Source organism: Sinohyriopsis cumingii, chromosome 18 (genome assembly GCF_028554795.1).
Source record: "Sinohyriopsis cumingii isolate HCF-2022 chromosome 18, ASM2855479v2, whole genome shotgun sequence".
NCBI lineage: Eukaryota > Metazoa > Mollusca > Bivalvia > Unionida > Unionidae > Sinohyriopsis > Sinohyriopsis cumingii.
This window is the reverse complement of record NC_142978.1, coordinates 79,712,106-79,729,581: the sequence shown is the minus strand read 5'-3', so window position 1 is coordinate 79,729,581 and position 17,476 is coordinate 79,712,106. Positions and strand designations below refer to the sequence as shown.

The 17,476-nt window shown below is 34.9% G+C and overlaps 1 protein-coding gene across 1 annotated transcript in view; it reads right to left on the bottom strand.

Annotated features, from left to right (window-relative positions):
- Positions 1–17,476, bottom strand: part of LOC149777141 (ankyrin repeat domain-containing protein 13D-like) — a 50,227-nt gene that overhangs the window by 22,049 nt on the left and 10,702 nt on the right. The window contains exons 4-10 of the mRNA XM_089941833.1: positions 15,536–15,581; positions 13,148–13,201; positions 11,847–11,936; positions 9,441–9,624; positions 6,591–6,657; positions 3,510–3,668; positions 1,321–1,600 (exon numbers count right to left, since the gene is read on the bottom strand). Of these exons, the coding sequence (XP_089797959.1) occupies positions 1,321–1,600; positions 3,510–3,668; positions 6,591–6,657; positions 9,441–9,624; positions 11,847–11,936; positions 13,148–13,201; positions 15,536–15,581 (880 nt within the window). The remainder of the gene's footprint in view (positions 1–1,320; positions 1,601–3,509; positions 3,669–6,590; positions 6,658–9,440; positions 9,625–11,846; positions 11,937–13,147; positions 13,202–15,535; positions 15,582–17,476) is intronic.

Here is a 17,476-nt window from a genome sequence, read left to right as displayed (position 1 = left end):
TCCTACCTACAGATTCCTGCATCAAGATCCAGTATAACACTGATTCTCTACTGCAGGCAAAATCTTCACAGCAGATGCAAACTTTGAACACTTAATGTTTATTCATTGTAATAACAGTAACAACTAAAATTGCTGATGTGAGTGTGATGTAAACAATGCTAAGAAGTGCTCATTTGGCATCTTAATATGTACGCAATTGTTAATACACATTTACAGAGACATACATTATTTATCTATCAGTTATACAATGTACGATTTCTGTGTGTGTGTTTTGGATTTTTAACGTAACTTTAAAATATTTTCAGCCACATTGCTATGATGTCTGCAGTGTGGCAGTTTATAGTGATGTCTAGCACTGGGGGATCATGCCGCAGACACATAGCATGAAGTCCCACCCAGTCACATTATCCTGACACCAGGCCAACCAGTTTTAACACTAACCCCGTAATGCTGAGTGCCAAACAAGGTAGCTGCTAGTACCATTTTTTATAAGTCTTTGGTATAAAATTGGCCAGGATTTGATCCTGTGACCTACAGCATTCGAGAAGGATGCTCTAACCACTAGGCCACCATAGTGGTGTGAATGATATCTTCCCAGAAAAAAAAAGATATGCAAATACAAAGCAATTGTAATCGTAATCATCCCCCTGTAATCATAATTATAATAATGGTTTCCAAATAAAGTGTAATCCTAAATGTTAGCATCAGTGCCAAACAACCAGTAATCATAACTGTAATTGTAATCAACCATCTGTAATTGACCACATGCCTGGTTGTAGTCAATCAACATTATAGTTGCAGCTGACAAAAATGTTATCTACAAAATCATTATCTGCCTCACATTATGTCCATTAAATATGTTTAAAAACTTTGCAATACTTGGGAAAATATGTCTTACTGAACAGTCTCGCTGCTATACTGAATGACTTAAATAATGCAACAACTTTGGAAGATATCAAAAAGGGATAAATTTTGTTTTTAAATTGAGTCTATCTGCAAACAACATAGACCCTGACCAACTGTCACATAATGCACCAGCAGATCATTAGAGTCTATGTTCTTTGCTCTACTGATTAAACCCAAAACAACAAGAACAAAAGTAAGATATTTAACTGAAACAATACTGCAATTGGTTCTCAACAGATCCAAGCCAAACATCAATTCAACAAGTATCAATAATAGAACTAAATGTTACCACTTTCAAGGATTCACGCTTATACCTTTCTTATATAAAGGGCCAGGTTATAATGATGACTTTATAGTAAGGAATAAAGGTAATCATTGTTTAAAATTATTTCTCAATCTTAGAATCTGACCTACCAATCTTCACAGGAAATCCTGCAGGCAGCTGAAGTGTGATGAAGTCTTTTAATTTTTTGAAATGAGCGTTGGAAGAAGCCATAAGATCAATAATTGGGACAACCTGTTCTTGAAGAGAGAGTGGAAATGTCTCACATAACCAAAGTGTGGCCTTGAACTTTTGTGTCTTTATTGTTTGTTCTATAGGCCGCCCAATGTCACGATTTCCAAGGTCAAAGTGTTTGTTGAAGTATTCTTCAGGTTTTATTGAGCTTGGATTGTTTGAAACTGATGACAAATCCTGAAATGGAGAGATGAAAGAAAATAGGTCTCCTACTAAACAACATCAAACAACATTCAGTCTCTTTGATTAAAGTAACAACCATTTTTGTTGCACTATATTAATGTCATTACCAAACTTTTGGTTTTGTAAATGTCAAACAAATTTATGTCAAATTTATTTCATGATCTATCACTGCTTGTACATTTGACTTTCATCAAAAAACAAAAACAACCTGCTAACTTAAACATGAGTAACTTTAATACTAAATATCGCTCAATGGACTCACTTGCTCCATTGTAAACATAATCACTCAAAGGACTACTTGCTCCACTATAACTAGAATCACTGAATGGACTACCTGCTCCACTGTAACAAAAATCACTCAATGGACTCACTTGCTCCATTGTAAAAAATCTTCACTCAAAGGACTCACTTGCTCCACTGAAAAAAGCATCACTCAAAGGACTTGCTTACTCCATTGTAAAAAGCATCACTCAAAGGACTTACTTGCTCCAATGTACACAGAATCAAAGGACTACTTGCTCCACTGTAACTAGAATCACTGAAAGGACAACATGCTCCATTGTAACAAAAATCACACAAAGGACTTACTTGCTCTATTGTGAGAAATCTTCACTCAAAGAACTTGCTTGTTCCATTGTAAAATGAATCATTCAGAGGACTAACTTGATCCACTGTAACAACCATCATTCGAAGGACTCACTTGCTCCATCATAATGAGAATTACCCAAAGGACTCACTTGCTCCACTGTAAAAAGCATTACTCAAAGGACTCACTTGCTCCATTGTAATAAGAATCACTCAAAGAACCCACTTGCTCCACTGTAAAAAGCATAATTCAAAGGACTCACTTGCTCCATTGTAAAAATATCACTCAAAAGACTCACTTGACCATTTAAAAAAAAAACATTATTCAAAGGACTCACTTGCTCCATTGTAAAAAGCATCACCCAAGGGACTCACCCTTTTGTAAGAAACATCTCAAAGGACTCATTTGCTCTAATGTAAAAAATATCAAAGAACTTGCTTGCTCCATTGTAAAAAGCATCACTCAAAGGACTTACTTGTTCCACTGTAACTAAATTCACCCAAAGGACTCACTTGTACGATTGTTTAAAATTTTCACTCAAAGGACTCACTTGCTCCACTGTAAAAGCATCAAAGGACTTGCTTGCTCCATTGTACAAAGAATCACTCAGAGCAGAGAACTCACTTGCTCCACTGTAACAAGCATCACTCAAAGGATGCATTTGCTCCATTGTGAAAAAAAAACAGATCAAAGGACTCACTGGCTCCATTGTAATACTCAAAGGACTTGCTTGCTGTTTTGTAACAAGAATTACTCAAAGGACTCACTTGCTCTATTGTAAAAAGCATTACTCAAGGAACCCACTTGCTCCATCATAATAAGCATCACCCAAAGAACTCACTTGCTCCATTGTAAAATGCATCACTCAATTGCTCCATTGTAATAAGAATCACTTAAAGGACTCACTTGCTTCATTGTAAAAAGCACCACTCAAAAGACTCCTTGCTCCATTTTAAAAAACATATTCAAAGGACTCACTTGCTCCATTGCAAAAAGCACCACTCAAAGGTTTCCCTCTATTGTAAGAAATATCACTCAAAGGACTTACTTGCTCTACTGTAAAAAACATCAGTCAAAGGACTCACTTGCTTCACTGTAAAAAGAATCTGCAACAATAATTGCAAACTCCAACCGAAATATTGCATTCGCAGTACATCAACTTTTCAATGTCCTGCTATCTTTAATTTGAGACTTTTTGACTTATGTGATGCAACCCAACTTTATAAAAATAGATAACATCTAAACATAAGTTGGTTTACAGTTTAAAACTACATGTAAAGATTTCCCAGTTTTGATTCCCTAAACAGTCAGACTTACTCCATTACTGGCTCCATGTGCTTTATTGTGTTCCTCAGCAACACCCAGGAAAGATTCCAGAGGGGACTTGCTGTTTTTACGACTTTTTTCTCGATCCTGCTCACTTAAGTGCTCCACTCTGGTCTTAGTAACAACTTCTACATTGAATGCACTGAAAACCTGGATAATTAAAGAGATATATTGGAGAATTATGAGCAAGCCTTTAAGAAGAAAAGGGAACCTAATGATCATCTGCAGGAGCATAGCAGAGTCTGCCTTTGTCAAATGTGATCTCGACAACTTTAGACCATCTTAACGATACACATGTCGAGTATTACACAATTCAGAAGCTGCATCTCCAAATACTCATGGCTGATTATTGACAAATGATATGTACCCATGTTAAAAATGTATTTCATGGTCTCAGCCTGTGTATCCCCCAGGGTGGTTAAACTGAGGGTAAAAAAAAACCTTGGTGTCAGAACTGGGGGTCAAATAAAAAATGTGGGGCTCAAAAATGTACTGACAAATGTTCCTCTGACTCGTATTTTTTTAGCTTGAAATACGATAATGCAACTTGTGCAGCATACTCTCTCTCTCACTCTCTAAACATACAAATAAACCAACATGCACAATTAACAAACAAATGCATTGTCCATTCAAAGAATCATTTTATTAGTTCATTTTTCTTTTAATGTCGTACTTTTAACAGTCTCCTTATAAACTTTTGAAGCAATATTATAGACCAACACATTACATACAAGCCAATACAAAAAGCCTAATAAATCTTTTGTAACCAGATGGCAGTTAATTTACTGCCTGTCATAAAATGTGTACTACTATCATCGGTTTCATTGTACTTCATCTCAGAACAAATTTATCCAAAAATCAAGGAGGCTAATGATTCATCTTGTTTCTAATAAGTTACACTTGAACTTTAAGATCATTTATTGCAGCAAAGTTAAAAACCAACAAAATCTGCATTGACCCCCTGACTTTGTAATCCAAATAAACGCATTTTTCTCGGCAAGTTTACTGATTTCTTTGTTGTGAAAGAATGTCTTGGGTTACAATATGTTCTCCAGATATCTTGTGGCGAATGAAGGCAGATTTTTAAAAATTCTTAAACCCTGTCACGAAAGGATTATTCACTTTTGCAGTCCTCGCAAAGATGCGATCATAAGTCACACCGGTAACCCTAACGGATGTGCCATATTCCAGTCAAGGGAATTATTTTCTCCATTTTTCATTAAAGTCAGATTCACAGTTACTCTTTTGTGTTCTGCTTCTTTCACTTCTTTGTTAATGATTCTTAATGCACGACGTTTTAATCTGGAGGTCACTTTCTAGTGCAACAAGCATTGAGGTTAAACATAAGGATGACATTTGTTCAATGGAAATCACGGGAGAGCTCGTGAGAGGAGGAAACTACTCCATCATAACAATGCCTGTGCTAGTCTGGTTCCTTATTTCATATATGTCATGCATTGCACTCCGCTTTACGAATAGAGGAGTGCAATGCAGGCAATAAACAGGAAACCAGTCAATGCCTATGCTGGAAGTATACATGATGCCACCCTTGTCCAATGCATTGGATATTAAATAAATCCTGATTGCATTATGCAAATCCTTTGCGTGAAAAAAAACGCACGGCAAAAAAATGTGTGCATCAATTTTCTCCAGTGTGCATCCCTGACACACAAATGTGCGTAAAGGGAAACACTGGTCTCATCATATATACTGGCTATTGCTGCTAGATGACCACTACAGAAAAATATATCACCATCTTTACAGTATGATTTTAAGAAAAAATACCAGGAACAATACACAGGTAATAACTGCAAAAAAGAGGTGACTCACATTACAGTTATTTTTGTAGCTAGACTAAGAAACTGACAGACACTACAGAATACAAATGAAATGGCTCATGAAAGTGATGTTTTCATCAGCACAGTAGAGACAAATCTAAATCCATCTGAAACAATTTATTGTACACCATTATCAGTAACTGTGCTGATGACTGAACAATTATTGAGTCAAAATCAACTACCATTCTGGATAAACTCATCTTATTATGTGCACTTATCCACAAACCAAACTACAGCAACTTCAATATCCTCCTACTTTATCAAACCTATTGACAAAACATGCAACAGTAGTTTCCCAAAGTCCAATCTGTAATCCTATCCATCTGTCAGCTTCCTGCCATAACAATGACAGCTGGTCTAACATTATCGATTTTGAAGAAACAATGTATGCATATGGCTATTTCTAGCTTCAATGCTTCTCTAACTTGCTGACACCCATCACCACCACCATTTCTAAACAGCAAAAGTAGTTTTCATGATGGCAGAAAAACAGGTGTGGGTATATATCTAATATTACCATTGTTCAGCATGGGGATAAAAGATGGGCAGAGAAACCACAGGTCATAGGTGTCAAAACATTCCCAATATTAAAGTAAAAGTATAAAAGACCAGCAGAAAAACACAGAGGTTATGGGTATAAAAATAGCCAGTGCTAAGGTATGGGGAAAAACGATAGGCCAACACACAGACAGGTGGTGATGGATGTCAAAATATTTGCCATGCTAATGTGTGTGGATAAAAGATGGGCAGAGAAATAGGTGATTCTTAAAAGGTGTTAGGCTAAAAGATGGACTGAGAAACAGACTGGTGATGTGGATTAAAATAATCCCTGTGCTAAGGTATGGGGATAAAACATGGGCAGAGAAAAAGATATGTTAAGGCATGGGGATAAAATACAGGAGAAAAACTGGTGATAAGTATAAAATTATTTCTAGTGTTAAGGTGTTGGGATGAACATTGAGCAGACAAATGGCAGGTGACAGGTATCAAAATATTAGCTCAGCATGGGATAAAAATATTACAACACAGTATGGGCACAACAAAGACATATACAGTACCATAAACTATCTGCCATAGGAAACACCAAAGCTGTGGATAACTATGAACACAAATCAGGCAAACTTTATTACCATAATTTGGACTTTGCTTAATATTTTTTCTCACAGCAAGTAAGACAAAAGGCACACAACTCTTACTAAATCTTTGAACTAATGCATCTTTACTAGCAACTCACTTTTGTGTCATGACCATTTACTGTTTCAGCTCTGTCGCTCCTCCATCCCCATATGCCACTCTTGCTTCTGAAAGTAACAATATCTCAAAAAGATGAATCTAGATACATTTTATGCAATAATTTAACAAAAATCTTTAAAATATTCCCATTTATTATGATTGTATGCCAATATAATGTCTAATATTGATAATTTTTTAATGTATCATTGCTTTCACAGAAATATACCAATCAAATACATTATATATTGGACAGATCCAGACATGCACTGTATGCACACTAGGACTCTTTAATTCTCTAATTGTCTATTCCTTTATGGCATCTCTAAAATTGCTGCAATTTAATCAACTGTTTGACTGTGTCTAATTTAAATGCCTAATTTAAATGCCTTATTTCCACTGCATAAAGTTATTACATAGCATAAGCATTATTAATGTTGTCAACTGTATGACTGTGTCTAATTCAGATGCCTAATTTAAATGCCTTATTTCCACTGCATAAAGTTATTACATATCATAAGCATTATTAATGTTGTCCAAAATGTCAATTCAGTCATAAATATGATCTTTTGTATCACATTTCAAAACAATGTAAAATTTTGTATTATGATAAAATATAATTTAATATCTGTAACCCTATATTGGCTTAGTAATAAAGAATAATCCTGATGCATGCTCCTGCATGTTGTTTGGCAGTTTAAGGAAAAAAAGCTAAGTGGTTAGCATGCTGGACTTGAGACTGAAAGGGGGTGGGTTTTGAAACCTATTGTTGAATTTTCCCCGAGTCTGCTACCATGGTGTATCACTGGGCAAAGCAAGACAAGGCACTTTTTTTTATTCCAACTGCCTCAAATTAAATTTGTACTCATTTCATATAAAATAATAACAATTCAAATTTCATGCTAGCAAATAATCTCCAAACACAAATTCAATTATCAAACATTCTATAAATTTCATAGGAACTAAGCATTCATTCAAAAGATACTCTATCTCTTCTGTACTAAAATGTAATGTCTTTATAACCTTTCAAACTAAGTTTGTCTCCATCCAATATAAAGTGGTTACTACTGGTACCCAATGACTTGACAACCCAGACTCCTATGCTGAGCTGGTCAAAGAAGACCGCCTCATTACTTACATAAGGACAGGACTTGTTCTGAGGTGTCAACAATTTGCTAGGGAGTGCATTGGCAACTTCCCTGTGCCTGGAAGTGTCAATGACATCACTATGGAATTTGGGGTGGGAGTGGAAGGGTGTCTGTGCATGATTAGGAGGAAGACACTTCAATGTTCCAACTTTTGTAAGAATAACAGACCTTAATTACACCTCAAATATATTATACCCACAAATCATAGAAATGGCATACTTGGTCCATGCTAAACAGGTGCTATGAGTGTAACATGATGCCTATGAGCACCATACTGTTAAAAAGGCCAAAAGAAATTTTCAAACAACTATGAAGAAAAAAAAAGAAAACAAAAATGTCAATGGTAAAACCGTAATATGGGTATCAACAAAGATTTAGTTTATATCATCACCACTAAACTAGTATGTGCAGAAGTTACAATAAAAAAAATCAATTAAATGACTGAGAACACCAAAAAAGAACCAAAACAAAATGACTAGGGATTTATAGGCCATAGGTCATATGCATACATGCCAACCCCTGGCAAGGAAAAAGTGTAATCCAAATGGATGAAAAGAGTAATCCGAGCAGAAAAAGAGTAATCCACATATAACATGATAAAAATTCAATAAGCAAATGTATAAAATGATTTATTTACCACTCTGGTCTTTTAACATCATTTATTGCTTTAAGTTTTTATATGTAACACTTTTAGCTTTAGAAATCAACAGACTGTCAAGTTGCAGTTCAAAACACTTGTGTCAACTGAGACCATGAATGCTTTGTATACCAGAGAGCACTAATTACGGGGTTACTGAGCCAGGATCTGAACTCAGTTTTATTTTTGTTAACAATACTGAACAATCTCTCACAGTCAGCATCAGAATAGTAAAGAACCAATATTCATTTCATAACCTGACAAAAATGAGGAAATTTATATCTTCCAATAAATGGGTCTTTTAGCTGGGAAATAATGCACCATTGCAAGTGAATGCCAGCCTGATACTGCACTGAAGTGGCAATACTAAATGGCCCAATTTTCATGGCTTCTGCTATTTTAAGTGAAGTATATTTAGCTAAACACAACAATATTTGATGATTTTGTTCTTGCATGTGCATATTTTTCTGCAATCCTATCTGCATGAACAAAGAACCAACATGGTCTGCTACTGTTAAGGGTATTCTGTGTTCTATTAAGAACTCAGAAAATAACACCTCTGCATTATAACATTGGTGTCCGCACTCGAGTTATGCTGTAAAAAAGTTATCTTAGTACTGGAATAAGTAAGACAAGCTAATTCGATCAGTTTCTTTGTTTTCAAGTTTTTTTCCACATCAACTTTACCACCATGACTAATATTAAAATCCTTTCCACACAGACTGCAGTGGGTATAATGCTGCCCTAGAATGGAACACTGTATTATGTCATTCATGTATTCATCTTTGAATCTTTTGGAGGATTCAGTTTTTTGTGTCTTTTTCTGATCCATCTAACCTCTTAATGCTGAGCACCTAGTGAGGCAGCTATTAGTACCATCTTTGGCATGACTCTGCCGGAGTTCAAACCGGCAACATCCCGCATCTGAGGTGGACAATCTAACCACTAGGCCACTGGAGCAGTCTAATTTTTTTCACCCTAGGAATAGTGACTTGCAACAGGTAAAGAGACAGCAAAGTAATAATAGCAGATATTGTTACCTTAAGCAGTAAAATGTAGTCTTTCTCACCTCTCAAAACAAATCTTCTCTGTGTCAATGTATGTAGTTACTATGGGATTTGTAAGACGAGCTGCAATGGCATCATCTGTTGGCCTAAGGATGGAGATGTCAGGGGAGATAAGCTGAAGTTGCATTGTTTCTGTAAATACTTCCCTTTGGTCATGATCAATTTCCATTACTGTTGCAGAATTTTCTGTAAAAAGAAAATTATTGTACATCAAAGTTCAACCATAGATTGCCTTGGATAGCTAATATCATGTCATAAACATAAATGGAGAATTTAAATTATATTTCAACAGAAATACATGAAATAATCTGATATATAAAGAAATATAAAAAGTCAAGAACCATGATTCTTTATCTTCCTAAAGTCCAGGAAACTAAAATTGCATCTTCATGAGTATTTTACATGGGTGCTCATTTCAAATAATGTTTGCAAAATGAGTTGATTGATTTCTCCATTTCAAACGTTGGCATCTATCCTTATCTTCTAATTTAAGTACATGTACCACTATACATGTATACATATTGTCTACTAACAGTACTATTATATATGTATACTCATCTAATATTAGTACCATTATACATGTATACTTATTGTCTAACAAAAGTACCATTATGCATGTATACTTACTGTCTAATAATAGTACCCATATATATGTATACTTATCATCTAATAACAGTACCATTACACATGTATACTTACTGCCTAATAATTATAGTACTATTGCACATATATACTTATTTTTTAACAAAAGTACCCTTATGCATGTACACTTATTGTCTACTAATAGTATCATTATGCATATATACCTTTTGTATATTAATAGCACCATCTAATAATGTTTATTTAGAGTCTGTTCACTGTAGTATGACCCACAGAGAATCATGCCATATTTAGACATTCCCAAATAATGTTAACATGCTCATGATTAGCGAACTGGGATGTGTTGGTTTATTTAGGGTGGGGCTAATATATTTGTTAGTTCAAGGCAGTAGTTCTGATGAATAGCTAAAGGTATGTCTGGAACAGCACCAATTTTTAGTCTTGACCTAGTATTTTCAAAAGAGCAGCCATTTTTCAGGATCCTTCTCATTACATCCCTTTGAGAAATGTAATGAGCACAGAGTGCTGTATGGTATTTGATTTGAAATCAATTCACTTGCAATAATGTATCCATGCTTTCTTTATGCCTTTATCTTTTGGAAAAGAAAAAAAATGTAGTCCAAAGCCTTTTCTTAGAGTGCTAGTACATCCATAAGCAACGCAAAACAGCACTGTCTTTCACATGAAATGAACACTAGCAACTGGCAGTCGAGATGCTGGAGTCATTACTTTGACATCACATTAATAATGGGCATGGAAATTCAGCTTCCCAGAAAGTGTGTCAATAATTAAATATTGGCATTATGATTGTAGATGATATTTCAGAATAAGGTTTCCTCCTATAGTTCTCTGATTATTATTGTATATTTCCATTGATTTCTAGTCTCCTTAAATGTCAGTATTTCCAACATAACATAATACAAGAGATCATATCCATAATTAGAGAAAATCAATTCTACAGAATAATTGGGGTGTACAAAATTTTTCCATGGATTTTGTCCAAAAAAAACCAGCAGCCAGTTTAGAGAATAAGTTCCAACTGTTAGGATCATTGCAGTAAGTGGTGATATCCAGAAATTTCACAATAGGCAAAATGCAACAAGTAAAACCCCTTTCTTACCGATTCATTAAACATGGATATGGTCCATAATGGTGTTTCTCATAAACTATTGGAAACAGAGTACAATCTTATCAAGACTAGCTTTTCCATTTTATTACTTTGCAAACAGGTTTTATAGCTGATTTTATTCAGGTATAACATGCTGACTAACGAACATAATTATTACAGAAAAATGTCACTATTAGATTAACTGCCATCAACTACAACATGAATATACACAATATTGCATGATTTATGTACAAAAGCTCTAAAATAGGTACAGTAAGTCATACTCCTTCTCCTTCTCTGTAACTCTTTGCCATGATCCGTATCATTGTTTTACAGTTATGATAGGTGTCATATCATAAAAGCTTTTAAGTCTGAAAGAAAAGATGACATGACATCAGATCTTGTCTGAAGCCATCGCTTCTCTATGCAAAAACTGGACTCCAATGATAGTGGCTTTTCATTACAGGACACAAAGTTAGATGTTAGATAAAGTGACCTCTTGTCGGGGTTGTTCCCTCTTTTAAAAGGCCACATAATGGGGATTGGATTGGCTTGGTGCTTTATGGCACAGCAATACGTGAAGGTTACATTGTGCCAAGGCAACTAGAAAAAAGTGCCTTAACCAAGGATGCATCATGGCAGCCAATTGGAACTAATCTTATTGTGCAAATCAATCTGAAATAAAGGTTAACAGAATTACCTGCTCCGCTGAAGATGTAACTTCTACTGCCCCGTTGCCAACTAGTGTTGTCAAATCCAAGAAGAGTCGTATCTATTCTCACACTGGAACCTATGGCATAGCAGAAATGAATGAAATGTTTCTTATAACCAAAGTAAATTATCTGGCACAAAGTAAATGTCATCTATTTCACTTGACTGATTGATGATATGACTAATTCAAAACATTTAAGACTGTTGTATTGGTAACTGGGAGATGTTATTGCAATGGATATATTTTCCAAAAATTCTTTTTACACCAAACAGTATTAATCTACTGTCCCCATGCCATTTTTAAAAACACCATCTACTGTATCCAAAAATACCACCTACTGTATCCAAAAACACCATTTACTGTATCCAAAAATACCATCTACTGTATCCAAAAACACCATCTACTGTATCCAAAAACACCATCTACTCCACTCAAGAATCAAGATATTTAATTGAATCATGACTTGACTCTAGTACCACTAAGATAAGTTTTGCATATCTCCATTTTATGTTAAATCAGCAGTACTTTTTATCACTGAAGAAATGCAAGTAAAACCACATGTTTAATATCATTATTACAGACATAATGAATTTCAATACTGACTTTGTTTTCTCCTCATGTTGGTGTTTGGTCTAGTATGTAAAGCATGGACTAACAGAACACCAAATAATGAATGGTACCAAGAACAATTTCTAACAGCTGATGGAAAACAACTGAAACACTCCAATTCAAATTTGACAAGCATCTGCTAGGTGTTATGGGTTCAAATTACTAACTGGAGATTCTTTCATTCATTTTGGAGCCTGAATCAGGTGGTATAATCCATGAAGAAGAAAAAACAAAACTCTGGATGAATGTTTATGTAAAGTTCCTTAACCCCGCATATGGTGGTTTCCGCTGAGTGGCATTAATAGGAATCTGTCTAACAGATACTGGACAACAAGTAACACCAGAGCACGGATTCTGTACCTAATCTGTCGTGTTTTAATGTTATAATCTGCCATGTTATAATAATTATAATCAGCCATGTTATAATGATTATAATCAGCCATGTTATAATGCTATCAATAGTGATGACAGAAATTCTGAAAACTCGGATGCTTTAACTGTGAGAAGATGGATTATTCAAGAATTACTGATCATCCAGACAACCTAATGTGAAATATAATTCCAAGCCTCAGACAGGTCAGAAGAATTAGTGTATCAATGTCTTTAGTCTATAGATGAAGACCAGTTTAAAAGAATAAATATACTCTAAATATACTCTATGTACAATTTTGGATACTTACCTGATTTGTAAACTCTATATGTATCACTGGGACACATTCTAGACACCAGGGGAACTGGAAATATATGTGTAAAATTAGACATGATAGAAACATGTTAAAATTCTATGTAAAGCATTACAATGTTCAAGCTAGGTAGGTCCATAGTACATCGCACCCTGCCCCCAAACTTTGCATGTCCCACCCCTGTTTCTAACCTTTAATTTACGCCCTGCTGCAATTTCATTTCTCAGATTGCTAATCCAACTTTTTTGCAGTACTATGCTCCTTCTGGAATGGCATGTTGTCTCTGTACTATGCTAAAGTGATGTCAAAATGGTCAAGTAGAAGCATTTAGTCTTAACTTAAATATTAATTCTTGTTCTAAAATTTAATACTAATATAGTTTAACCAAAGTCTTGTCAGTCCTAATTGTTAAATGTTCTGTACCTAAAATGTCATCAAAAAACCTCCAGACAAAATTATTGATTGCTTTAGACTTTTTACAATGGTGGCCAGATCACGAAAAGAGGAAGCTGGGGTCTAATCATAATAAATAACAGGGTAATACAAATTTGTTTCAATGTGTGAAGTTTTCCATGTGTCACCACAGTACAGGACATTCAATCTGGTTTGTAATGGATCACACCTTAAGAATGACGTCGTCAAAAATGTCCATGTACTTTAACACTGATTTTGCTGTATCCAAATAATGTGAAAAACTGCTATTTAAAGGTATGTGGAAGAAAATTCTAAAAATTTACTCCCATTAATGAAATAAGTGGTACTGAATACATAAAGATCTGTATGCACTTTAATCAACATTCAGTCTGGAATCGACTTTTGGTATGTGCCAATATGGCATTAAAAGTTTCCAAACATCAATGAAAAGAAACATTTACAGATGAAAAATGACTTTACCTATCAAGGCTGTGTAATTTAAGATGAGATAAGTCATCCAATAGTACGTGTTGTGTTTGGGGTCAGTATTTTTTCAAAGCAGGTGCTAGTAAATGAAGCTGACAATTAAATGGTTTTCTGCAAATTGCAAATTAGCTAAAGACTCAATCCTGAATAAATTCTATAGACTATTCAAGTAAAGTTAGAATTGAATTAGGTTTTAGAAAAGTCTCAACATATTAAAAAATACTCATTTGAACTGGAAATATTCATACCAAATTTAACACTGCAATCAATAAAGAAAATACTAATATCAACATTTTTTTGTTTTAGGGAATTTTTTCAAGTCGGGAGCGATGAAAACATGCTGGTTACAGCTCATACTTTTGCAGAATATATCACTGCCAGAAGGATGTTTTGACCCCGGTGTCATTTAACCTTGGTAAATCATCTTTGAGCATAAACACGAGTACAGTGACCCTACTTTACACTGATTAAAATGATGTATAAACAAGCAGACATTGTAATGATGTTCAGATGTTTTGATGTTACCATCACATCATTATGCAAATGTAATCAGCCATGTGCTCCAATCCTGCAAGTAAAGAATTCCTAACATTTTCCAACTATGTAAGCCTTTGCAGAGAAAGGTGTGCAGAAAATGTACCCTATATACTATCTTATAAGTAGAGTCAAACTGCAAGCAACAAAGATCCTGATCTGCTGTAGCATAATGCACCTGCAGATAAGGGTCTACGCTATTTATTCTATTCATTACTCCTAATCATCTGCACAGGCCCAGATCTGCCAGCACATTATGCAACAGTAGATCATGGTCTGTGCAGTTTGCAGTTGGACTCATCTTATAAGCAAGAATATATGGTAATAAAAACTCAGTGTGATGCAGTTATCAAAATGGACAGTTCTTGTCCAGTACAACAAATAATTAGCTATCTAAATAATATATATATATATATATATATATATATATATATATATATATATATATATATATTTATTAGTGTATTATATACGGAACTGCAACATAACAAAGTGTGTTATAATGATGGAGAGCTATATTACAGAACTGTCCTTTTGTTTATGTTCCAACTACACAAATATTTTATATTCACGTGTTTCTACATATCTGGCCTGCTACTTTCCCTCTTTGACCCCCCCCCCCCAACTTCTCCTAGCTGAACGTTGAAAAATAGGGGGTCATGCTGACCCTCCAGAAAAAAAACCTTGTGGAAGCCCTGAAAAACAAGCATAAAACACTTTTAAATTGAAATTTTAAATTGAACTTTTACAGTAGTTAGGCTCAAAACAAGTTCACACATAAACCAACTGAACAGTTCGACATTTGGTTAATTTTTAATGTATTTTCATAATTTTTATGTTAAATTAATGCATCAGTTAGGTGAACAGAAGTAAAAAAAATGAGACATTTTTTAGGTGTCATTTTGCGAGTTTGCAAAGTCTTTCAAAATCAGATCTTTTATCCATACATACCCCAACTTGTGAACTCCCATTTCATCTCTACATAGAAATCTGGTGACTGAAATAGATAATGAACTGACCAATAATGTCATGGTAAAATAGCATACAACTTTGGTTAGAGTTAACAAAAAATATTAAGCTCTTTTGCTACATGTTCCCTGCTGGAAGAATTTTAGCTGGTGCATGCGTTCCATGAAACATTGTCATCTTGCATGTAAATAACTTTAAGATGTAACTTTCTTCTGATGTAAATTTGGAGGTATGCCTTGAATATCAAGATACAAACATCAGACATATAATTCTACAAAATGGTTTACTTAATATGTTTTGTTTGTTTCTTAACATTATTGATTATACCAGTAGATAAAGTATATACTCACAAGTCCAGCTGCAAACAACAAAGATCCAGATCAGCCATAGCACAATGTGCCTGCAGATCAGAGTCTATTTTGTTTGTTCTACTGATTACTCCTAACAAATTGCACAGACACAGATCTGCTGGCACATTTTGCAGTTTGCAGTTTAACTAGTCTTATAAGCAAGTATGCAGGATAAGTAATAACCACAACTTGGTATTCACATGCAAGACAAAACGCTCAGTGAAAGCTGATGCTATATGAGCAATGATTATTAAACATTACATTTATCATATGCAAAATATGTGCTCATATAAATGTCACATAATACTGATGGACTACTAGGATGAAAAGAATTTACACTTAGATTTGTAGAAAAAGTGTTATACATTTTTTTATCAACACCATGTTAATAATTTAAAAAAATACACTAAACTCTCAATTAATGTGCATTCGACTTGCCAATGTCTCAATGTCTCATGTTTATGTGAATCAATGTTAACACCAAAGCAGAGAAATATATACTAAGACAGGTGTTGTTTATGTATATAATGTGCATTATAGGTTCCCAAGCAGAACTTCCATTTTATAAGTGTCTGACCTGGACAAAGATTCAGCTCACACAGAAGGATGGATTAGAGTAACATAAATGATGTGTTTGTTTTTGATTTTTGTCATAGCTTTAACAATTTTGCAGTCATATTGCTACAATGTCTGCAGTGTGGCAGTTTAAAGTGATGTCTAGCACTGGGGCATCTTGCTGCAGACATGTAGCATCAAGTCCAACCCAGTCACAATATCCTGACACCAGACTGACCAGTCCTAACAGTAACCTCTTAATGCTGAATGCCTAGTGAGGCAGCTGTTAGTACCATTTTTATAAGTCTTTGGTATAACTCAGCCAGGGTTTGAACCCATGACCTCCCACATCTGAGGCTGATGCTCTAACCACAAAGCCACTGGAGAGGTAATGAATCTGATGTGTGGTTTCTCAGGATATGGCTCGAGTGGCCTCAGAGCATCTGTCTCAGATGCGAGAGGTCGCAGGTTCAAACTCCAGTTAAGTCATACCAAAGACTTTTAAAAAATGGTACTAGCAGCTGCCTCTTTTGGTGCTCAGCATTAAGAGGTCAGCATTAGGACAAGTTGGCCTGGTGTCAGGAAAATGTGACTGGGTGGGACATGATGCTAAGTGTCTGCGGCATGATGCCCCAATGTAGCTATCACCATAAATAGCCACACTGCAGACATTTTAGCAATATCACTGAAAAATTGTTATGGGTACGTTAAAAATAAAAAATAAAAAATCACAGGTTTCTCAGGAATGCAACATATGCATAATTTGGGTGTTTACTGTACAATATTGTGTTTATTCTGGTCCAAAGGAATCTATATTCTACTGTTTTTCTTGTTTAATTCTGAAATCCCATTTTAGCAATTAGTACTCAGGGTTACTGAACACTTCCAAAGTAAATGATACAAGAATTGCAGCCTTCTCCTTATCTTCTGAAGTAGCACAGACCAACATTAAAATTCAACAAAAATATAACAATACCGTAAATGTAGATGTTTTCAATATTATAATTCATAAAAGAAG